Source organism: Neovison vison, chromosome 7 (genome assembly GCF_020171115.1).
Source record: "Neovison vison isolate M4711 chromosome 7, ASM_NN_V1, whole genome shotgun sequence".
In the NCBI taxonomy this organism is placed as follows: Eukaryota; Metazoa; Chordata; class Mammalia; order Carnivora; family Mustelidae; genus Neogale; species Neogale vison.
Genome location: NC_058097.1, coordinates 131239698 through 131264652, shown reverse-complemented (window position 1 = coordinate 131264652; position 24955 = coordinate 131239698). Strand labels below are relative to the sequence as shown.

At 42.7% G+C, this 24955-nt stretch overlaps 1 protein-coding gene across 2 annotated transcripts in view; it reads left to right on the top strand.

The window, feature by feature from the left end:
* Positions 1–29: 29 nt before the first annotated feature.
* Positions 30–24955, top strand: part of HEPHL1 (hephaestin like 1) — an 88840-nt gene continuing 63914 nt past the window's right edge. The window contains exons 1-4 of one of the 2 annotated variants that reach the window (XM_044258302.1): positions 30–246; positions 13767–14011; positions 20490–20702; positions 21603–21782. In XM_044258302.1, the coding sequence (XP_044114237.1) occupies positions 77–246; positions 13767–14011; positions 20490–20702; positions 21603–21782 (808 nt within the window). In that variant the 5' untranslated portion in view covers positions 30–76. The remainder of the gene's footprint in view (positions 247–13766; positions 14012–20489; positions 20703–21602; positions 21783–24955) is intronic. The other variant, XM_044258303.1, reaches the window with a different exon arrangement.

The following is a 24955-nucleotide window of genomic DNA, read 5'->3' as shown; positions in this document are numbered from 1 at the left end:
AATTAGCTTCCAGTGAGGGGGAGGGACAGGCAGGGTTGCCTCCTGCTCAGGCTGCTTGCCTGAATTACATCCACAAATGCCTCGGAAGCAGCAGGCTGACTGCATCGTTCTCTTCACATTCCTGGGTCTGTCTGGGCTGGTTGGCGCAGTTACCAGAACATACCACATTGGGATTGTGGAAGAATACTGGAACTATGTACCTCAAGGGAAGAACGTTGTTACTGGAGGAAGTTTTTCAGAGGACAAGTGAGTAAAGTTGGGGTTCTCACAGACTCCGGGGTTCGCTTTTTTTGACTCTGTGTGGAGAAGATTATAGTCCTTAGGTAGTGAGGGTGAGTGGGGGTGAGCTGATGTAAGCCCAGGGGAGGGGTTTTGTGTTTGTTTGCAGAGCCCTCACAAGGGTGGGCAAGGAATGTGGAAGAGATATTCTTGGCTCCATTTGTTGAGCCTTGTCCATGAAGTGCTACACTCAAAACCACGTGTTTTGAACAATGGCTTACTCTGTAGAAGGACAATTTTCACTGAGCACTATTAGGGATTTCCAGTGGGTTCTGGACTCAGTTTGTTAAAAAAAAAATAATAATAATGGCAACCCTTTGGATAAACATTTCAGAATTTTCGGGTAATCTTCACTGTTAAAACACACACTGTTTTCTGAGTTTTTATTTTTGGAATGAAACATCGTAATTGGAGATACGTATGCTATAAGTAGTTAAGTTTTGTTTTGTTTTGTTTGCAATGTTTAAACGAGGGGCAATTATAATGGATTTGGCTGGTATTTTAAGAGTTTCCCCAAGTCTTCTTAGAAATAACTTCTTCACTGGTGAGAGGTTTGTTTTAGCTCCGACTATTTCAATCTGAGGGCAATATTCTAGTTCCTGGGCCCATGGCATAGCTGGGTGAGATGGTGTCGGAGTGTTGTATGTCCCTGATTTTTTTATTTTTTGCAGAAAATAGCCCTTTCTCTTTCTTTCTCTCTCAGGGTCCAGTGTCTTAAATCTCTTATTTGTTCCCTGGAGCTCCCTCTTAAGTCATCTTCCACCCCCAGGAGCTATAATGTATACTTTCAATATTGTGGTTTTTAGAACATCTTTTGAGATGTTCTGGCAACTTCTGTTGGATATCCAGGTATTCTGGCTTCTTTCTGATAGGAAGAACCTAATTCATTCAACATCCAAGTTCCATTTTCTAAAGATGAAGTTAGTTGCTAAGATTCATACCATGGAGTCTTCCAACAAGTCTTTAAGAGCCAGGCCCACCTGCCCTAGGAGAAGACCAAATATCCAGTTGCTTAGACACATTGCTTCTGGGTTTTCTGACAATACAAAGGTGGCATAGTCTTGTTTGGTTAAAGAAGGATGAAACTCATGCCAACCAGGCTGCTAAGAAAGACTCTTCCTTAAGCTTTCTTCCAGGAAACTTAATGTCCAGAGGCCAGTCCAAAGAAAGCTCTTGACTTCTTTCAATCTCATATGTGCTGACCATTGGTTATGGTAATCTTTATTGTGACAAATGGATATGGGATTGAGAGGCTACCCTAACTGCCATTGATTGACCTTCCCTAGAATGGAGCTCTGATGTCCTTATAAAGGGCTCCATGGAAAACAGTCATTGTGGGCAGCTAGTGAATATGAATGAGACTGTTCAAGATTTGTATGCTGAGCACAGCGAATACAGTCTTTAAGCACAATGAGACATTGGATTGCCTTTCCCCGTGGTTGAGTAAAGAGCTTAGAAGTCTATCTTATAAAATGTCAGTGTGGCTATTTGTGAGCATTTGTTATGACCCAAGAGTTCCACCAGAGACTTTCAATTCATTATTGTTTGCAGGAGGTATTATTTCCACTTTTCAAACCAGGAACTGAGACCCTGAGGTTAAGTACTTGTTGGAGTTTACAAAGTAAAGGCGGAACCAAAGTAATTTTTCCGCCATGCAACCCATTTCTTGGTAGAAGTGATCCTGTCCCACTTAATTAAACTCAGCTGTGACGGCAGCCAGGGATTCCAGAAAAAAGAACTTTCTAGAAATTCCCAATTTTTACCAAAGGGAGATGTAGTCTCACAGGTCACTCTTCCCAGAGAGACGGTGAAAATGATCACTGGTGTCAGTGGCCAAACTGGTTACCTATTTGGGTTTATTCAAAAACCCAATGTACTTTAAATACTCAAATGCTACAATGCTCTTTTCACAAAGCTGAGTGCAGAAAGACATTAGGGGCTCCCTATTAATTATTTCAGCCAGAAGATGGTGCTTTGAAGAACATACAATAAAGTGTTTGAAAATAGTTATGGTGAAAAAGAAAAAAAAAAGAATAGGCATGACTAAGACAGTTTGGTGTCAGCTTAGGGTAGGCTATTTTAACAAATGGTGTGGTCCCAGTTGAGAGGACTCTTGCCCTTGGAGTACAGCTGGCATTCTAGATGTCATGCCCACAATGCCCAAGTCCCCGACTGTGTGAAGCTGGTGTCTACGCAGGGCTGCCTCCGGCCTCTGAAAGGGGGAGCCTGGGTTACATGGCCCATAGTGGCTTTTATTAGCCGTGATACTCGTGTGGCAGGCGGCTCAGGGCAAGTCCCTAAGAAGGCACTGCTGACTCAGGCTTGAAGCATATGGGACACATGTCATGATTTCCAGGTGTCACAGCTACAAGAGGTGTCACAGGGGAAGATGTCACAATTGTGGGACATATGGAGCTCAGGGTGCGTATTCTAGTTCGTGCCTTTTGCCCAGAAGCAAAGAGCCATCTTGGATAACGTGACCATGCCTCTCACTCGGCCTCTGGCACTTCTGAAGACAGTCTACTGTTGAAGATATTCAGACCCAGACAAATGTCCAATATTTGGAGGGCCAAGTGCCTTGTATCCTACTAGCAGTGGGAAGAGCCTGGAATAAGAATAGGAAGACCTGAATTAGAAGTCCTTGATCTCCCTGATATGAGGGAGTGGTGATGCAACATGGGGGCTTAAGTGGGTAGGAGAAGAATCTATGAAACAAGATGGGATAGGGAGGGAGACAAACCATAAGTGACTCTTAATCTCACGAAACAAACTGTGGGTTGCTGGGGGGAGGGGGGTTGGGAGAAGGGGGGTAGGGTTATGGACATTGGGGAGGGTATGTGCTTTTGGGTAAATTGGAAGGGGAGATGAACCATGAGAGACTCTGGACTCTGAAAAACAATCTGAGGGGTTTGCAGTGGTGGGGGGGTGGGAGGTTGGGGTACCAGGTGGTGGGTATTATAGAGGGCACAGCTTGCATGGAGCACTGGGTGTGGTGAAAAAATAATGAATACTGTTTTTCTGAAAATAAATAAATTGGAAAAAAAAAAAAAAGAAGTCCTTGCTCTGCCCCCAACTTGCTGTGAAACCTTGAACATCTCACGTAATTTCCTGACCATCAAGTTCATTGATTGGTATGACAGGGAGTTGAAATATAATCCTTAAAGTCACTTGAGAAGTGTAATTCCAAGGAATCAAAAACAATTTTTGAAACTGAATGAAGAACATCTTACCCAATTCTCCAGTTCTAGAAAGATTTTTACAATGGTGAGAGAGACAGATGATTTTGCAAACTTTCAGTCTAGGAGTCAGAGCTGGAGAAGATCCGAGAGTGGGGATATGGGACAAATTTTGAAGTATTCCATATTTTTCTTTGCTTATCCATTACCCCACCCACCCGTTCTTTAAGAACTATCTCTAATTCTTCATGCACAAAGAATTTCCCCACAACCCTGCCTTATTCTGATCTGTTTCCTTCCTCACCGATCAAGGAACTTGGTGTCTTCCTTAAGCCTTATGCATAGCATTTCCCTCTCCCTGTATTGCTATGTGGGTGTTTGATGTACCCACTGGTCACTCTGGCAGCTGAAAGATAAGCACCATCATGTCAGAGAGGGAGGCCCAGAGTATATTTAATTTTGTCCCCCCTTCCACCAAGCTTTGGTGGTGACAGTAATCCATGGAGGACTGAGCACAAGCCTATTCATTTGGAATTATTAAAAACTAATCACTATGTCCATATAGTTATTCCAGTTGCTTAATCTTTGACTACGGGAATGGCAAAAATGAGGGGAACAGAATGGTGAGTGCCAAAGTGTCTGTGATGTAAAAAACCTTGAAAACCAAAATTAGGCAGTACCGAGAGCCTAATAAATCCTGATTCACAAGGATCAGATAGGAAATAAATTGGGATCATTTTGCCAAGGCTCCAAAGCAGTCAGATGGTATAATTTAATTTTCCATCTGGGTACCTTTGCTTAATCATAGATTTCAGAAATATAATCGAGACTGTAAGCACTCATATTTCCCAGAAGGCATAAAATTTGGGAGTTATATTCTATTTAGAAGTAGATTATCCAGATGAATATATTCCTCCTGTTCCCCCTTGGGCCTAATGGGGACACTGGGCTCCTTTGATTTGCCTGGGGATGGTGTCAGCATTTGATCCATTCATGCTTGTCCTGTTCTGGCTCATAAAGGGCTTAATTAAGGTGTTCCTGTGCTTCAGTGGTAAAGCCAAGTCTTTAATGGAACCAGAGTGGGGTCACCTTATTTAAAGCTACAATTCTCACCAAAGACCTCATTAAGCAACTAACACACATGCAGGATTTTTCTTCCCAGTAGAATGTGGGGTTTTCACGGGTGCAAACTCACAGGCAGAACTACCCCTGGATGTGAGTGAGGCCGACTACTGCTCAAACCCCAACGTGTAGGATCTGTTAAGGAGTTTATGTAACCGTATCACTGTGTCAGCCCAGTTGATGGTAAAGGATTTTGAGGCAGGCCCAAGATGGGCATAAGGGAGACCTATAAGAGCTACATAACTATCTGAAAGAAGAGCCAGTTAATTGAAGGGAAGCAGGTGGGGGAAGAGAGAATCTTTTGTAAGCTTTGAAATAAAGGGAAGGGGACCATCTCATCTGGGCTTGATCTTAGAGGGTGACTTTCAAATCTCAACTTCTGTTGGATCAGCAGAAAAAATGATGTGCTGGGTCTGATGCCATATGAATATCTTGGGGCTGCTGTTATTCCCTATATCAGATAGTGATGATTTGGCCTGCCAGTGGAGACCAGAATAGAATGCCTTAAACAAATTAAGCTTCTGTATTCTCTTACAAAAGAATCCCAGAGGTGGGCAGTCCAAGACTGGTGGGACAGGTGGTATGATAGGATTTGGGGGCCTTCTATACTTTTGACCCATTATCCTGATCATGTGACTTTACTCCTCAAGGAAGTTCATGGTCACAGTATGGCTGCTGGAACTCCAGCCCTCATGTCTATGTTCCAGGAAGAAGAGATGAAGGGAAAAGGTAGAAAGGGTTCAATTCCTGCTGCATTAGCCCATTAGCCCTTTAATGGGATCTCATGGAAACCCCATACAACCAATTCTACATACATCTCACTGGATACTCGAAGCCACAAAGTGGGGGGAAGAGGGGTTAAAAATATAGTCTTTTATTTTTGTCCTTTTGTTTCTGAATAAAAGCAGGATTTCATTCTCTTATTGAGAAAGAAGGGAACATGAATATTGCAAGGCAGCAAGCAGTCCCTGCCACCTTCCCCTACCTCAGTCCTCTCTGTTTCTCATCCTTCACAAACATCCACTTAGTCCCCCTCTTATTTTTTTTCCCACCTCCAGACAGTGGGGTCCCAAGTCCCGGTTAGTAGCAATTAAGAGAACTCACAGACAGCGTAGCTAACCATCCTTGCATCCTTACTCTGTTCCAGGCATTGTCATAAAGGTTTTCCATGCCAAGCAGGGGGGTGACAGAGGTCCTGTCCCAGGTCAGGGAGACCGGAAGGCCCAAGGTGGGTTTCCCTAGCTAAGTGTAGCCAAGCAGTGGTCTAACAGAGATGCTAAGGCAGCCTCGCTTGCTGGGGGAAGTGTGTGGGCTCTTGCATCCACCAACAAGCTTACGATTCTTCTTCCACCGACTGAGTAAGTAATTGAATCTCTCTTTGCCTCGATATGCTCATCAGTAAGTGGGATAATGATAGGACTCACTTTGGGGCTATAGGTGTTTCCTGCGGCTGCTGGAACAAATTACCAGGAACCCAGTGGCTTAAAACAGCAGGAATTTATTCTCTCCCCGTTCTGGAGGCAGAAATCTGCAAAGGAGATGTCAGCAGGAACACACTCCCTCTGGAGGCTTTAAAGGGGAATCTGTTTACTGACTCAGCTTCGGGTAGAAGCTGCTGGATGTGGTGGCGTGATCTGGCGTTTGTTTGCCTGTATTTTCCTATCACCGACTGTGTGTGTGTCAGATCTTTCTCCTCCTCTCAGAATCCCTAACTTAATCCCATCTGCAGAGTCCTTTTCCAAATACGGGGATTAGGACTGGGGCTTGTCTTTGGAAGTCATTATCAGCCCACCCAAAGTGGGGATTAGGAGGCTCGGATGACACCAGATCCGTAAAGGGGCTCAGATGCATGCCTGGCACCAGGTTAGCATGCCAGAGATGTTAGTCACCGTGATAGCTTTCTTATCTCGCGGGGTCTCTGCAGAGCAGGAGCTCTGGGGGAAACAGACTGCAAATGGTCACATTTCTCTTTTTCTAATTAGAGCTTTGCCATAACTCCCACTGACTGAGCACCCACTCTCCCAGATGCTGTGTGTGGGTCACCACACCGTCTCATTGACTCCTCAGGAGGGCTCTGTTATGGTCACTGGTTTTCAGTCGGCATCAAGTAGGGAGGTAGGGAAACTGGGATTCAAGTTTATTCTCTTTCCCCTTTACTGCATGCATTTGTTTTTTAAACCACCTGTGTGGGTTCTGAGGGGCTTCTGTGGACAGGAAGTGGGAGAAGGAAGAACTCAAGACTTGTGCGGGGCCAGGGGACCCAGGAGGAGAGACTGTGTAGAGGAATGAATGCATCGCTTGGATGGCTTAAAATGTATTAATGTAATTAGGGAGGGCGTGGCTACATCTAAGTGCAACACCATCTCCACCCTCCTTTTGGCCACGTAGCCCTTGCCCCGGTCTAGTCCTGTTTTCTCAGTGCCCCTTCTCAAGCTCCAGCAACCAACGTTGCCGGTCCCTCTGGGGACCATGATGGTCTCACATGTTTGCTCTGCTGAGGCTCACATTCACCCCACCTGCCCTCCACACACTCAGACCTGCAGGATCTATACGGTGCACTTGTCACTTAATATAAAAAACTGGCTGCTGCTCTTTATTTTCCACTCTGTGTGTTTTGTCTTCCGAGCCAGATGGTAAATCTCTTGAGTGCATGGACGGACATTCATCATTCTTGGCCCTGGTTCCTAGTTTAATGTCCTGTGTAGTGTAGAGGTTTAACAACTGTTCATTGGTTGAAGGGATGGGGGGAAAATTGACTGAAAGATCCAGGTCTTGGGGGACAATGGTGCTGGTGAGGTGCACACACACACACCCCCTCCCTGCCCCCGTGAGCTACCAGCTTCTCAGAATCTGATCTAGAAGCCCATCTCTGCTCTGGTTAGACGATTCTCACAGACAGTTTCCTTCTAGCAATGGTTAACCTCTCCTGCTCTTAGAAGGCATCTTCCTTCATGTATTGCCCTTGGCCTTGGCAATGTAAATGTTCTACATCCTTATTCCGTCTTTAAAACAGTTGCTCATAAGGAACTTTCCAGCCTAACTGGATATCTTCCTAGCATAAAATAGACACCTCCTCAGTTTGAGTGGAAATGTGAGAATGTTGGTTGGGGATGAGCCTGAGGGGTAGTGATTGCTCAGTCCCTCACAGTGGGGCCGTCCTGTGGCTACGCTATAAATAACATGAAGCCCACCAACCTGTGTGCTCCCACCACTGAGTCCTCTCCAGCCATGTCAGAGGCTGGTTTCTGTGGACACCTTTCTCGAAATCACCCACTTGCTTTGTCTCTTGGACAAGGGTTGCACCTTCTAGGACTCACAGGACACAGAGCTTCTATCCCACTGTCACAAATATATAATGTGTTCTTAGGGGCGATTTGCCACAGAGACTCAAGAGACTTAAGAGACTGATTTCTCTTACTTTCCTCTGTCCCTATCTTTTCCACTTTGGATAGTTCCTATGATTTCCAAATAGTCACTATGTTCTAGTTTCAAACAGCTACTGTGGTTTGTTTTGTTTCGTACTGAATGCTATAGAGAGGTGATTTCCCAGCTTGTACATGCATTCAGCATTGTGTTAGTTAGAGCAGGTCAGGTTGTGCTATAGCGACAAACAACCCCCAGATCTCAGGGGCTTAACACCACAGAGGCGTATTTCGAACCACTGGGGTTTATAGAGGACCATGTGGCTCCAAGACAACTGTCCTCCTGGGACAACTAGTAAGCCAGGCTGCTGGGATTGTGAGACTCAACGATCTTCACTGGACCCTTTCCCCGCAGCAGAGGTTGGGGCGGGGGGAGATCTTGCAATGGCAATGAAATGTCCTGGCCTGGAAGTGACACATGTCACTTCCACTCACAGCCCATTTGCCAAAATCCCATGGCTCCATCTATCTGCAAAAACTCTTTGCTCTGCTATTCTGCTGGGAGGGAGGAATCAGCTTGGGTAAGCACTGGACAGCTCTGCTCTAAAAACTGTTTGGTGAACTTCGGGAAAATATAGAAGCCACACCAGAAAGTCTGATTCAGTTGCTCTGAGATGGGGCCTGGGGACCTCAATTTTTGGTAATTGTCCTAAATAACTCTGATCCAGTTGATACATGGATGAGCATTTGGGAACTACTGCTTTAGAAAACCTCTCAGGGTCCCCTCTCCGGGTGACTATTGGCTGTCTCTGGGATAAGACTGACACTCGTCCAGGATTGTGCAAAACAAGTCACTATGTATGTAACTCAGTGCTAAAATATGCAGCATGTGTAGTAAGTGCTGTGGGAAGGCAACAAACACTTCCCCTCCTCCTGACATGCTTGCCTCTTGCTTGGGTGGCTCTGCCAGACAAGTCGTGCATGATAAGGAGCTCTTGCTCAGCATGTATTTACATGAGAGTGCGTGCATGTGTGTGTGTGTGTGTGCATGCCTGTGCATGCTGGAAGCTCAGAGTAGAGCAGGGCAGAGAGTCAGAGGTCCATGTTTCCCTGCAGACCCTGTTGGAATGACAGAGCCCTCCCTATGAATAACCTCATTCTAGCTTTTTACCCATCAGGATGAGTCTAGAGAGGACACCAGTGATTCTGAATCTAATCCTTCCTCTGTTGTTGCCTTACTGGGTGGCCCGGCATCAACTATAAAGCCAAGTAACTCTGCCTACTCTGGGGCTAATTAGCCAGGCTGGGGATGACTCAGTTCTTCCTCTGCTTCTTCCTCCTCCTTCTCCTAAAGAGTCTGTTCAATTAGGACTTGTATTCAACTGCTGGTTAGCAGAAGCCTGGAAAACACTGGCTCAAATGTATTTTTTGGCTTCTGCAGAAGAAAGCCAGAAGTCGGCAATCTTCAGGGGCCCGGATTCCTTTGGCTTTCTAGCTGACCACCCATTTGTAGGGTATGGCCCTATTCCCCCTTCTCTCAAGATGACTGCTGAAGTTTGTCATCCTATCTCCATTTCAGGCATAAATTGAGGAAGAGCAAAAAACTACAAGGGTGTCTGCCCGCTGAGTCCAAGAGAAGTACCGTGGAATGACACATGCGTACATCTCATTGACTAGAAGTGTGTCCCATGACCATCCAAGCCTCAAGTGAGCCTAGGAAACATAAGAGCTTCCACCACAAAGCCCCAGTGTCAGGAACTCAGACTTTTTATCCCATTCCCTTCCACAGGGAAATATAGGGTTCTCCCTCACGGAGCAGAAGGGGGCCAACTCTTGCTCCCAGGCAGACACTCGCAGGCTCAGTGGATACACGGAGGCAGAGGGTCGAGAGTGCCCACGCCCAACCGGGTCCAGGTCCTCAGTCCTGATGCCTGAGAGTGGACTTGTCAAGCCAGAGGTTGAGCAGTGATTTTCTTCCCTCCAACTCAAGCCGCAGACACTATGCTCCCTCTCAGGGCACCAATGCCCCCGTGGAGGAGAACTCACCCAAACAACGCACTTCAGGGTGGCAGTTATGTTTTCAGAGGGAGAAGGCGGACAAGAAGAGAAATTTGACACCTCAGTTGCCCATCTCTTCTAAATAAAATGTGAGCTTGTTTTTATTATGAAAGTAAATAGAAGACACAGAGTAAAACACTCCCATGTACAGAAGAGGGTGGGTAAAGTTCTCATTCCTTCTGGCTCCTGCCTGTGTCCTCAGTCCCATGGTCCAGAGGTTACACCTTGGTGGTTTTCATGGCCAGTTTCTAAATGTTTTCTTTGCATCTGTGTATATATGCGTATTGTTTAAAAAACAGAAATGGGATCACACTTTACATGCTCACCTACAATTTGATTTTTCCATGTAGTTTCTTGGTGCTCTCTCCATATTACCACCTGTAGAACCCCCTCATTTTGTTGCATGGCTATGTGGTATAAAGATACCAGAATTTATTTATCCAGTCACCAGCTGAAAAACACTGTGGTCTTTCCAGGCTTTTTGCTACCGAAATCATTGTTGTAATACTCCAACCCTTTTGTCAGGATTCCTGTCTTGTGAGTGCCATTATCTGGGCATTGAATCTGGCAGGTTGGGGAGAAAGAGCTTTGCTGCCTCTGGGAAGACTAGACCTATGGTCCCTGGGTCCTCTGAGGAGAGCCTCAACCCATGTTTTTTTCCGTTTTCCCAGGAAACTCCTACCTACTGACTCCACTCCAAGGGCAGGGCAGGGCTGACACACGTGGGCAGCTGGGCAGGCTAGTAATCTGGTGTTCTGGGAAAATAAATAATATTGGGGCTCCTTCAACTGATATTTGGAAAAATACTTGTTCAGCTCTTATTTGGAGGCTAGGCTGAGTGCTGAGGAGAGAAGAAGGTAGCCTGGTGGTGGCAGTTCTCACTGTCCTCTTGGACAAGAAGAAGGAACCCACTCTACAGCTTACTGGAGCAATCCTTCTTGGAAGAGATTTCAGGGACTACTTGTGTACATCTCCGGGCATCTCCTCCTTCCACCTCCCAAACTCCATCCGAAGCCCTTGATTCTTTCTGACCATATAACAATACTCATCCCCAGAGAAGTTCTGGAAGTTGCCATTTTCTCCAGTCCCAATGTCATTTCCAGTTAATTTTATCCCCACAACAATGCCACTGAGCTTCCCAGTGATGTTGCAATGCCTGTTAGAGCTGAGGCCTAGGGGCTCCATCACTTAATTTGGCTCAGCTGAGGACCCCTGGAATTTCCCCTGCCTCCAAGACCAAGACCAGTCTCTTCAAAAGGGGCTTTATTGCTACAGGTTTGCCCATGGCCTGTGACCATATTAGGTGGTCTGGAGTAGGCTGGATGCCCCAGCTGGTTAGAACAAGGAAGTAATGGCCTTGTGAATAAATCACTTTTCTTTTTTAAATAATTTTTTAATTTTTTAATAAACATATAATGTATTGTTAGCCCCAGGGGTACAGGTCTGTGAATCACCAGGTTTACACACTTCACAGCACTCACCATAGCACATACCCTCCCCAATGTCTATAACCCCACCACCCTCTCTCTACACCCTCCCCCCGGCCACACAGGGGGTGTGAGATTAAGAGTCTCTTATGGTTTGTCTCCCTCCCGAACCCATCTTGTTTCATTTATTCTTTTCCTACCCCCCAACCCCCCCACGTTGCATCTCCACTTCCTCATATCAGGGATATCATATGATAGTTGTCTTTCTCCGATTGACTTAAGAAATCACTTTTCAATTTGATTTTAAAACCATGCTATGTTCTGTTTAAATGCTTCTTTCTTTAATTTTGTCATTCTCTAAGCTTCTGTTTATAAATTATTAAAAGGGAAGGTGGCTACAATCCCTGTTTGTCAGCAGGTCCCTGAGAGCAAGAGGAGAGCCTTTGGAAGGTCCAGCAAACTGAATATCATAAGATGACAGTTTGGATTTCAGAGATGATCACTGGGTATTCTCTGGTGTCCACAAACTCTGCCCCAGACCCAGCCATCATTGGATATAATGCCTTGTGTATTTTGGTTGCAAAGGAGACCTTACAAATGAGCATGAGGAGCTCATCCCATCACTATTGCTGTTGTGAAAGAACAATTCGAAGTATGTTCTGCCGGTAGTGATAGTATTAGATCATCTAGTTGTAGACAAGGCCACACCCAAAGACCCCAGACTATCGTGTTACCTGGCTGCCTGTGCAGAGCAAAGAGAGTAACGATGTATCAAGTATGCCTCCAACCCCACATCCACAGTAGACATCCCGAGTGGTTCCTTCTTGCCCCTGACTGAACTCAACCTTGACTTTTTTTTCCCCTAAGCAGTCACTACCAACCAATCAGATCTAGTGCATGAGTTAAAACCTATTTGCCATCCTGGGCCTAGAGAATATTCAAAATCAAGTGTGGCAGCAAACACTTCTCTGCAAATGTAGTTTGCCAAATTACCCCAGCTTTCACTTGCCAATCTGAGGGCAAATTCGAGGCCTTTTCTTTTTCTTTATTCCAAAGTCACTAAGCACCAATATATCCAGGCACTTACTCAGCACTACAATAAAAAAAGATATTTGAAAGATTTGTCTTCAATTAGCTCACAAACCAGAGATGTACATATCTTACTGTGACACGTCTTGGCAAGTGTTATTAGTGCTTGAACTGTGTGTGTACAGAAGGAGAAAGAAGAGTTTGAACTGACCTGGAAGTGTTCTTGGCAGGTAGAGAATGAGGGATACCACCCAGATGTAGGAAAAGAATGTGTGCAAGTCTTGGAATGCTGAAAAGGCATGGTGCATCCTGGGAAGACTGAGCATGAGTTCTGGTGGAAGGGTGAGGCCATGGGAGGTAGGCAAAGAGGAAATGAGCCTGGAAAGATGCACCAAAGCTGGGCTGGATGCACCAAAGGAGGTCACTTCTGCTTTGACTTGAGCTACAGGATCCCTGTCCCCTTGTTGACCCAGGCACCCTCTCCTCCATCTGCCTGCACTTCTGTTTTCTGCTCCATGGTGGGCTGCATGCCTGGCCACTTGACACGCTGCTCTCTGGCTCCATCATCCTTGGAAGTCTGCAGGGTGGGCAAAGCTTCCATTCATACTAGAGACTGCTGAGGAGCCTTGTAGTAGGAACTGCTTAGGAGCTTGTATCTGAGACGCTGGTATACAAGCATTGGATGATCTTGTTGAGGAAAAGAGTATGAAGCCCTGAAAATATCTTGTCTTTGGCTTTTTGATCTATAGTGCTTTCCCCAAACTTCATGAAGCAAACATAAATCCATTAGTCAATACAGAGCCTCTCAGACCTCTCTGTGAGACTCCACCAAAGATTTGTGACCTCAGACCTCAGAGACCTGTGTGACTCCACCAACTCAACTGGCACTTAATCATGTATTGCTGAATGTCATTACTTAATTTTCCCATTAGGTCATAAACTCTTTTGTATCCCTGTATAGCACATAGCATAGTGCTGGGAACATGGTAAACACACACTAAGGGTTTGTTAAGTGAAAAAGTGAAGGGGGAACATGTTGAATGAAAAGGGGCAAATGGACAGCCAGACTTTAAAGTATTCTGTTTAGTTGTAGTTTGGTTGTGGATACCATTTGTGACTCTTGTTTTGTCATTTACCTCTCTTAGCCTCAGTTTCCTTACCAGTAAATTGAAGATATTCTTACCAGCTCAGGGTTATGTCCAACACCAAATAAGAAATCATACATGCAAGTACTTTATGAACTGTTAAGGTAAACTATTAGGATTTTCTCTTAATGTCATGTAATCATAAAATTTTTTCCTTCTTACTTTTAGACTTGCAACCTTATTTCTTGAAAGAGGGCCCAACAGGATAGGTGGTCTTTACAAAAAGGCTGTTTACAGACATTACACAGATGAGACCTATTCCACGGAGATCCCCAAACCTCCCTGGCTTGGATTCCTGGGCCCTATCTTGAGGGCTGAAGTGGGTGATGTGATTGTCATCCATTTAAAGAACTTCGCTTCCCGACCATACTCTTTGCATCCACATGGCGTTTTCTACAACAAAGATTCAGAAGGTAAATATCAATCCTGTATTATCGGTGTCTTGTCTCTATTTCATAAGGAAGGCAATTGTCAGCTACAGTTAAAGGGATCGAAGAGACAGTGATGACATGTGTTGATTTGTCTTTTCCCCATCTCCTTCTCTCCCATCTCCATCTGCTCCTCCTGATAGAGAAAACTTCAAAAACACTATCAACCAACTTGACCTAATTGACATCTACAGAACATTCTGTTCAATGACTAAAGAATGTATCTTCTTTTTGAGAGGTGTATTTTGAGAGGGTATATGAAAACTCCTCAGGATAGACAGTAGGCTGTGCATAAAATAAATCTAAATAAATTTAGGTTGCAAGGTGTATTCTCCAATAACAATGGAATTCAATTTGATATAATCAATGAAAGAAATCTTGCAAATTCTTGCAAACATTTGGAAATACACAATATACTTCTAAGTAACCCATAGGTAAAAGAAATCACTAGATAAATTGTAATTGTAAATTGAATTGAATAAAAATGGAGATAAAACATAACCAAAATTTATGGTAAATAGCTAAGAAGTACTTAAAAGGAAATTTCGAGCTTTAGACACTTATGTCAAGAGAGAAGAAAAGTCTCAAATCAATAACATAAGCTTCCACCTTAAGAAACTAGAAAACAAAGAGGAAACAAAACCTAATGAAAGCAGAAAGAAAAAAATAATAAGGACTGGAGCAGAAACTCAAAGGAGAAAACAGAAAAATAAAAAGATTAACAAAATTGAGAAAGTTTATCTAGTCTGATGAAGACAGAGGCCACAGATTATCAAAATCAGGAATGGGAGATGGAACATCACTTTGACCATACAAAAATTAAAAAGATTATGAAGGAGGATTATAAGCAGTCTTATGCCAAAATATGAGACAACTTAAATGAAACTGACAAATTCTTAGACAAAAATTACCCAAATTGACTTAAGAATAAATAAAAATTTGAATAGACCTATAAAATGTAAAGAAATAGAAATAGCAATAGAAATAGACCTATAAAATATAAAGAAATGGAAAAAGCAGGGATGCCTGGGTGGCTCAGTTGGTTGGACGACTGCCTTCGGCTCAGGGCGTGATCCTGGAGTCCCGGGATCGAGTCCCACATCGGGCTCCCAGCTCCATGGGGAGTCTGCTTCGCTCTCTGACCTTCTCCTCGCTCATGCTCTCTCTCACTGTCTCTCTCTCTCAAATAAATAAATAAAATTAAAAAAAAATCTTTAAAAAAAAAAAAAGAAATGGAAAAAGCAAAGAAATGGAAATAGCAAAATCTTCCCTCAAAGAAAAACCCAAGCTCAGATGATTTCATTTATAAATTCTATCAACTACTAAAATAACAATAATGCCAATTCTTAACAAATTCTTTTAGGAAATAGAGGAATACTTCCAAATTCATCCTATGAGGCAAACATCATCTTGATACCAAAGCCAGATAAAGACATCCCAAGAAAACTACCGACCAATATTCCTCATGAATGTAGACACAAAAATTCTTAACAAAATATTAGCATATTAAAATATGTTGACTTCAGCAACATATAAGGAGAATTATACATCATGACCAAATGAAATTTATCCTATGATTGGAAGGTTAGTTTAACACTCCAAAGCAAATGTATGTTGGGGAACTTGGGTAGCTCAGTCGGTTAAGTATGTGACTCCTGATTTTGGCTCAGGTCATGATCTCAGGGTTGTCTGATAGAGCCCTGGGTCAGGCTCTATGTTGAAGGTGGAACCTGCTTAAGATTCTCTCTTCCTCTCCCTTTGCCCCTTCTCCAACCCCATTCATGCACTCATGCTCTCTCTCTCTAAAAAAAAAATTTAAGAAAAAATAAGTGAATGTAATACAACATATTAATAGAATAAAGGACAGAAACCACATGATCATCTCAAGAGGTACGGAAAAGCATTTAACAGGATCTAGTACTTATAAATTAAAAATTTCCAACAAACTAGAAATAGACAGGTACTTCTTCATCTTGATAAAAGTTATTTAAGGAAAACCCACAGCTAACATCATGCTTCATGGAAGGGAGACCGAATACTTTCTTTATAAGATTGGGAATAAGGCAAAAATGTCTGCTCTCACTGCTATTATGAAATATTGTCCTGAAGATTCTCCCCAATGCTGGACAGGTCTGCTAGCAGTACACTCAGTCTTTGTTTATAGAACATCTTTACTTTATCATCCTTTTTTGAGGGGTAGTTTGCTGGATATGGTATTCTCCATTTGCATTGCTCCCCAGCCCCAGAACATTGAGTATGTCATTCTGCTGTCTTTTTGTCTCCAGTATTCAGATGGGATGTCACTGTTAATCGTGTCAATATTCCCATGTATGTGATGAGTAATTTTTCTCTCACTTCCAGTATTACCTCTTTGATGTCTTTTCCTAACAATTTGACAACAATGTGTCTATGTATAGGTTCTTTGTATTTATCCTACTTTTGGTTCATTATGCTTCTTTAATGTGTAGATTAATATTTTTGACCAAATTGAATAATTTGGGGTCATTATTTTTACATTTTTTTTCTGTCCCTTTTTCTTTTTCCCTTTGGCAGGCTATTATTACACACGTTAATATACCTGGTGTTGACCCACAGGCCTCTGAGGTTCTGCTTATTTTCTTTGATATTTTATTTCTTTGATCTTCCCGCCCCCTCTTTTTCAGATAGGATAATTCTATTATGTTCAAGTTCACTGATTCTTTTGCCATCTTGAATCTGTTGTTAAGGCCCTCTAGTGAATGTTTTAAATAATTCATTGTACTTTTCAATGCCAAAACTCCAACTTTGTTCTTTTAATAATTTCTACCTCCTTGTTGAGATTTTTCCATTTGTTGAATCATGATGTCCTACTTTTCTTTAATTATTTAAACATGGTTTCTGTTAATGGCTTGAACCTTTTTCTAATAGCTGCTTTAAAGTTTGTATCTGCTCAATTTTACATCTGGAGACAGAGATAATTTCTATTGGCTGCTTTTTTCCCCCTGAGACTAGGTCACACATTCTTATTTCTTTGTATGTCTCATTTTGTTGTTCTTGTTGGAAACTAGAAATTTTGGGGCATCTATTGGAGCAACTCTGGATTCAAATCCTTCCCCCATCCAAGGTTATTTTTGCTATTGCTTTGTTTTTTTATTTAGTAACGTACCTGGGCTAAATCCATGAAATCTGTCTTCCCTACAATGTGTGGCCACCAAGGTTTCTGCTCTTTCTTTCTTTCCTTTTCTTTTCCTTTCTTTTTTTTTTTAAGATTTCATTTATTTATTTGATAGAGAGAGACACAGCGAGAGGGGAAACACAAGAAGTGGGGAGTGGGAAAGGGAGAAGCAGGCTTCCCGCTGATCAGGGAGCCCAATGTGGGGCTTGATCCCAGGACCCTGGGATCATGACCTGAGCTGAAGGCAGATGCTTAATGACTGAGCCACCCAGGCACCCCTGTCTTTCTGTCTTTATTCTCGTGTTCATTTTTAAGGCTGGCTTCTAAGGGGTCACCTCTAAATCTGCCTAGCTTTAAAGTTGGCAGATGCTGGGACAGAGATGTTCTTAAGCATCAGTAAATCCTCAATTCTCTGCAGCTGGAATTGTTGGTGGATAGAGAACACATTCAGAGTTTTGGTGGTTTTTGTCTGCCTTGGATCTTAGGGTTGTTTTTTGGTTTTTGTTTTTAAATTATGTTAGTCACCATACAGTACATGACTAGTTTTTGGTGTAGTGTTCCATGATTCATTGTCTGCATATAACACCTAGTGCTCCCTGCCATCCATACCCTCCTTAATCCCCATCACTGGGCTCACCCATTCTTCCATCCCCCTCCCCTCTAAAACCCGCAGTTTGTGTCCCGGAGTCCACAGCCTCTCATGGTTCCTTTTAGTTTTTGCTGGGCCCTTTGCTTCTCCTCTTTGCAAGCACACAGCATTCAAGACAGCTGGGAGTAGGTAAATAGCTGACCTTCAGCAGTTGTTCAGGCATAAACATTGCTGGATGCCTTTATTTGATTCTGCAGCAGTGAAATGGTGGTTTTTCTCAATTTCGTTCCACTTTACATTACTTTTGGGGAATAGGATTTGCTGACTTCCTCACTCTCTATCTCTCTTTTTTTTCTTAAGGTTTTATTTATTTATTTGGCAGAGAGAGCGAAAGAGATAGCACAAGCAGGGGGAGTGGCAGGCAGAGGGAGAGGTAGAAGAAGGCTCCCCTGCTGAGCAGGGAGCCCAATACAGGACTTGACCCCAGGACCCTGTTCAACCAACTGAGCCACCCAAGCATCTACCTCCTCACTCTCTTTTGATGAGTTTTTCTCTTGGCTACCATTGCAAGCTTGTTAGTCTGAAAGTCCCTGCTCAGTTAATTTAGTGTTTACTGTGCACTAGACCCAATGCTGGATACTGGGGCTGCAAAAATGAATAAATACATAGTTGTTCCTTCCAAGTTCATCTGGGGAGTGCTGGAGAATGAACCCAGAAGTCAGTGGGTGGTATTAACATTGATTAAGCAGCTCCTAGTATGCCAATGCCTATGCTAGAACTCTTACATACAATGTCTCACTTATTTTTATTTTAAGATTTTATTTATTTATTTGACACACAGAGATCACAAGTAGGCAGAAAGGCAGGCAGAGAGAGAGGGAGAAAGCAGGCTTCCTGCTGAGCAGAGAGCCCGATGCGGGGCTCAATCCCAGGACCCTGAGATCATGACCTGAGCCGAAGGCAGAGGCTTAACCCACTGAGCCACCCAGGTGCCCCCACTCATTCATTATTTTATTCAATACATATGTACTGAGCACCCATTATACTAAGCACTGAGGTAGACCTTGCATACAAAATTATGAACAAAAAACCCTGGGTGGGTTTTTTTTTGTGTGTGTGGAATTGTAGTCTAAATTGAGAGACAGACATTAATTAAACAATTATACACACAATATTATACATATATAATTAAAACCTTGGGCAAGTGCTATGAATGAAAAAGTGATTTACTGAAATCTTATATGCCAGGTGCTGTGATAAATGTATTGTAGATCTTATGTCATGTAAGCCTCAACAACTCTGAGATAGGTCTGATAACTACCACCCTTTTCCAGATAAGAACCCAAGGCTCCTAAAAGAGAAGGAAATTGCCCAAGTTATAGCTAACAAGAGATGGAGATAGGATTTGATTCCACTAGTCTAACTTCAATAGCTCTGAACTTAACCATTGGTTATACTGCCCTTCTCTCTGTGTGAATGCATTTTAGGAAACTGACCTAGTTCAGGGAGTTCGGGATTGCAGGTTTGTGAATGGATGGTGAATAAGTGAAAGAACAGAGAATGAATTTGGGTGTGTCCATATCCATCTCCTCGGCACCTCACTGCCCGGGCTTTCTCCCCAGTGCCATCCAGCGCCTCCCTACCTTCTATCCAGGTGGTTATCAAACTAGTTTTAGCAGTGGACTTTCCTTAATTGAAAACCCTTGTGCAATCTTAGTTTACAAAACAGAGAAAGGGAATGCCATGCCTATGAACCCCTACCCACTCTGTGGTAGACCACCCCTCCACCTAGCAAAACCCTAAATAGTGTTCAACACAGCACCCTATTTTACTCTCCACTTGTCCCATGTGCTAATAATTCCTGTTCTTGGGGCACCTGGGTGGCTCAATGGGTTAAGCCTCTGCCCTCAGCTCAGGTCAGGGTCCTGGGATCAAGCCCCTCATTGGGCTCTCTGCTCAGCAGGGAGCCCGCTTCCTCCTCTCTCTCTGCCTACTTGTGATCTCGCTCTCTGTCAAATAAATAAAAGTTTAAAAATAATAATAATAATAATAATAATAATAATAATAATTCCTATTCTGGTCAGCTCAACAGAACGGAGGATGAATGTCTTACTCTTCCTTCCTATCTTTTGTGAGAACTCAAACAGGTGCTGAATCAGTAACAAGTGCCCAATAACTTCATTATTTCTTCTTATTTACTATTTATTATTAAAGAGAGAGCACGATGGAGGCAAGGGGCAGAGGGATAGAGGGAGAAGCAGACTCTCCACTGAGCAGGGAGCCTAACGCAGGACTTGATCCCAAGACCCCAAGATCATGATCTGAGCCAAAGTCAGATGTTTAACTGAGCCGTCTAGGCACCCCTCTCCTTTCCCTTTTGAGTTGATGTTAAGTGAGGTGGATTCAAATCTTCCTGATTGACCCAAGAGGCCCATCCGAAGGGGTCCTTATGAACGTTTATTAAGCATCTGGTTTTGTGCAGGACACTTGATACACATCATGTCAGCTAGTTCTCAGGTCCCTGTGGGGTAGGTATCAACATTCTAGCTTCACTGATAGAAAACCAAGGTATTGAGAATTTAAGTAACTTGCCCCAATCCCACAGGAAATAAATTTAAATTTATTTGATTTAAAATTATTTGATTCCAAAGCTCAGTGAGCTCTGCTCACTGTACCAAGTGATCTTTGTAGGTTAACTATGTTTTATCTTTTCTCGGAAGGAGCCCTATACCCAGATGGAACTTCTGGAAGAAATAAGAATGATGATATGGTTCCTCCTGGCAGAAACTACACCTATGTCTGGCCAGTGAGAGAAGAATACGCCCCTGCTCCAGCGGATGCCAACTGTCTGACCTGGGTGTACCATTCACACATTGATGCTCCTAAGGACATCTGCTCTGGGTTAATTGGCCCGCTACTGGTGTGCAAGGAAGGTAAGGAGCTCCTCCACCCCTAACACACACACACACACACACACACACACACACAGAAGCCTATTCCCAAATGTATTTCCCCTCCCTTCCTTGCTCCATTCGAAGGTACCTTTTCTTCCACGCTTTCTGTAAGATTAGGGAGATTCTTTTAACATAGAAGGTTAGATTCTTCTAACAGCAGGGGCAGTAATTCAGACTTCTGTCAAGGAAACATCATAGCATTCTGGAACTTAACTGCTTTAAGAAAGAAAGCAAACCAGGGACATACCATACTGATAGCCTAGCCCAACACTACACACAGGAAAGTGAGGAATCTGGTTTTGTGCAGGACACTTGATACACATCATGTCAGCTAGTTCTCAGGTCCCTGTGGGGTAGGTATCAACATTCTAGCTTCGCTGATAGAAAACCAAGGTATTGAGAATTTAAGTAACTTGCCCCAATCCCACAGGAAATAAATTTAAATTTATTTGATTTAAAATTATTTGATTCCAAAGCTCAGTGAGCTCTGCTCACTGTACCAAGTGATCTCTGTAGGTTAACTAGATTTGGCTAGATTTGGTTTTGCTTTGATATTTCACATGCATGATCACTTTGTGATTTTGTTCCCTGTTAATTGCCTTAGTATGTCTGTGCTCTGTCAGTAACACTGGCTTCCTCCAGGAGCAAGGTTTTCAAGTCTCTGGTTGTGAGGGCTTCTGTTTTATAACTTTTCTCTTCTATGATTCTGTCATTTCTATTAAAATCCTTTGCTGCTTTCATGTTGTGATCACTCTTGTTCCTATAAGTCTTTGGCCAACTTCAAACTTACCTGATACCATTGGCAAAAGGCAAAAATCATCTTAATTTGATTCACTTTGAACTTTTTTCTCCACTTTTTTGGATGTCCCCCCTGGTTAGGTGTCCTGAATAAATATTCAGGGGAAAGGACAGATGTGGACCGAGAGTTCATTATAATGTTTACTCTGGTGGATGAGAACCAAAGCTGGTACCTTGATGAAAATATCAGACATTTCTGCACTGACCCTCATTCAGTTGACAAAAAAGATGCTGTTTTCCAGAGAAGTAACAAAATGCATGGTGAGTGTCTCCAGTATTATCAAATATATACTGAATGCTTTTTATGGATCTGATACTATGAGGGATGAAGAAACACAGAAAGTCTAACCTGGTTTTCTAGGATTGATAACTTGTGATAAGAATGGTTAGGAAGTGATAAAACACAGTCCATGTGAGAACATAAAACAATCTGAGAAGAGATGAGGCAATAGATATCCCCTGAATTGAGTATTACAAGCTATGGTACGGAAAATGGAAGGGTTAGTTATAATCAGGAAAGAATCAGGAGGTGATCCTAGAGAGGATAGGTAGGTTTATGTAGACAGGAGAAAGGAAAATGAATCACCATCATGTAACAATTCTGCGGTTTGCAAGATTTTGCATTATTCCAGTAACCATTTCCTGAGTGATTGCTAAATTTCAAAAATCATATTGTATGCTGTGTTTAAATACATACTTGCGAATTTGTTGTATTTCCCAGCCATTCTGGGTTTTTTTTAGTTTTTTTTTTTTTTTGAGAGACAGAGAGAATCTTTTTTCTTTTTTTAAGATTTTATTTATTTATTTGTCAGAGAGAGAGAGAGAGCACACAAGCAGGCAGAAGCAGAGAGAGAGAAGCAGACTCCCTGCTGAGCAAGGAGCCCCATGTGGGACTCAGTCCCTGGATCCTGGGATCATGACCTGAGCCGAAGGCAGAGGCTTAACCAAATGAGTCACCCAGGTGTCCCAAGAGAGAGAATATTTTTTTTAAGATTTTATTCATTTATTTGACAGACAGAGATCACAAGTAGGCAGAGAGGCAGGCGGAGAGAGAGAGAGGAGGAAGCAGGCTCCCTGCTGAGCAGAGAGCCCAATGTGGGGCTCGATCCCAGGACCCTGGGATCATAACCTGAGCCGAAGGCAGAGGCTTTAACCCACTGAGCCACCCAGGTGCCCCCCCCAAGAGAGAGAATCTTAAGCAGACCCCACACCCAGCATGGAGCCCAACACAGCTCAATCTCATGACCCTGAGACAATGATCTGAGCTAAACCAACAGTTGGATGCTGAACCGACTGAGCTCCAGGTATCCCTCCTAGACAATCTTTAAATCAACATTTATTGAGCATTCACTATGTGCCAGACCCCATATTTGAAAATAGTGAATTTCTATAATTATCCTTTCCATCGAGACAGACTACTTACTCACATCTGTTTTGCAGAAGAGTGGCTTAATACAGAATTTTAGGATGTGGAGATTATTAAGTAATCTCATTCTTCTGTTTTCCCGTAGAGTTCTAATGAACATAAAGAACATCTTCAATGTAAACAAACACCCCATGTCATTCACTGATAAATTTCCTCTATATTTGCTTCTCTATCTCCCAGAACCCACCCTAACCAAGATTAGTTATAAAATCAGACAGAGGGAAGGAGCTGAAGATCACCTGATCTCCCCCATTTTACAGATGAAGAAACTGAAGTCAAGAGACCATCAATGATTTGGGGTGCCTGGGTGGCTCATTGGTTTAAAGTCTCTGCCTTTAACTCACGTCATGATCCCAGAGTCTTGGGATCAAGCCCCACATCAGGCTCTCTGCTCAGCAGGGAGCATGCTTCCTCCCCCTCTCTCTGCTTGCTTCTCTGCCTGCTTGTCACCTCTGTCTGTCAAATAAATAAATAAAATCTTTAAAAAAAAAATGAGAGAGACCATCAATGCCTTGCCTAAGGTCAAAGTGATAATTAGGGCCAGAGTTGCTTGAGAGAAGCTCAGAAACAACTCCTTCAAGGAGGAGCCCATAGCAAATAAATATTAATTTGGTTGTGTTTGATTCCAAAGTGTGTCAAGGTGTAGCGTCAGTAACTGACGATTTCTATGGCGTCGCACACCCTCTCTCTTCTTTCTAGTGGTATTTCAGCAACCTTGTGTGAGGGGAGTATTTTAGTGTTTGGACAATATTTTAGGAGGGAAGAAGTAAAGGAGAGAAGGGAGGGAGGCAGGGAAGGAAGTGAAGGATGGAATAAAAAAAGACCTAAATTCTAAACATTGTTGTATCCAATCAACTTTTACCCACATGCTTTATAAAATGGTGGCAATGATCTCAAATCTTGCTGTAAACTACTGTGATGGTTTACAACTCAGCTGCCCACAGAATTCCTCTCACTCTTTCAAATGAAAATGTCCAACACAAAGGAATCAATTACATAAAGCAAATACAGACTGTATTTAAAATAAAAATGAGCCTGGGGGTCCCTGGCTGGCTTACTTGTAAATCATGGGATTCTTGATCTCAGGGTTGTAAGTTTGAGCCCCACACTAGGTATAAAGATGACTTAAAAATAAACTCTTAAAAAAATAAAAAATAAGGGCGTCTGGGTAGCTCAGTTGTTTAAGCATCCAGCTCTTGGTTTCAGCTCAGGTCATCATCTTGTGGTTGTGGGATCAAGCCCCTTGTCAGGCTCCACACTCAACTCGGAGTCTGCTGGATATTGTCTCTCATGCACTCTTTCTAAGATGGATAAATAAATACAATTTTTAAAAATAAATAAATAAAAATAAAAATCAGCCTTATGCAGAAGTAGATGTTTGCAAACAATCAATCTTGCACATGTTGCATGGGGCACTGGGTGTGGTGCATAAACAATGAATTCTGGAACACTGAAAAGAAATTAAAAACAAAACAAAACAAAACAAAAAATTATTGATCTAATAGTAAAAGAGACCTAACCAAGAATAGAAGAACATAAACTTTAAAAAATAAAAACAACAAAAACTAGTCCATAGAAGATGCTCAATCAATATAAGATTTATTGATAATTTTATTTAAATTTACTAAAATTATTTAGGATCAATTGTGCTGCTTTAATCATTGTTATCTTAGTAACAATTGCTTTTTCACTCAGTTTGAATCTAAGAAGCGATATTATGACTCTTGGTGGGTACTAAGGAGGGCACGTATTGCATGGAGCACTGGGTGTGGTGCATAAACAATGAACCTTGGAACACTGAAAAAAAAATAAAATTACCAAAAAAACCCCCAAAAAACAAACAAACAAAAAAACAAAAAACCAACTCTGAATCAAGTTTTCTTCTGCACTTGTTCAAGTCCTGTGCTGTTCAGATGATTCAAAAGATGAGGTCTCGGACTTCCAGCCCAAGTTGAATCAATTAAATGTTGCCCCAGCAAGACCTAATACCAACTGTTTTTTCTCCCTG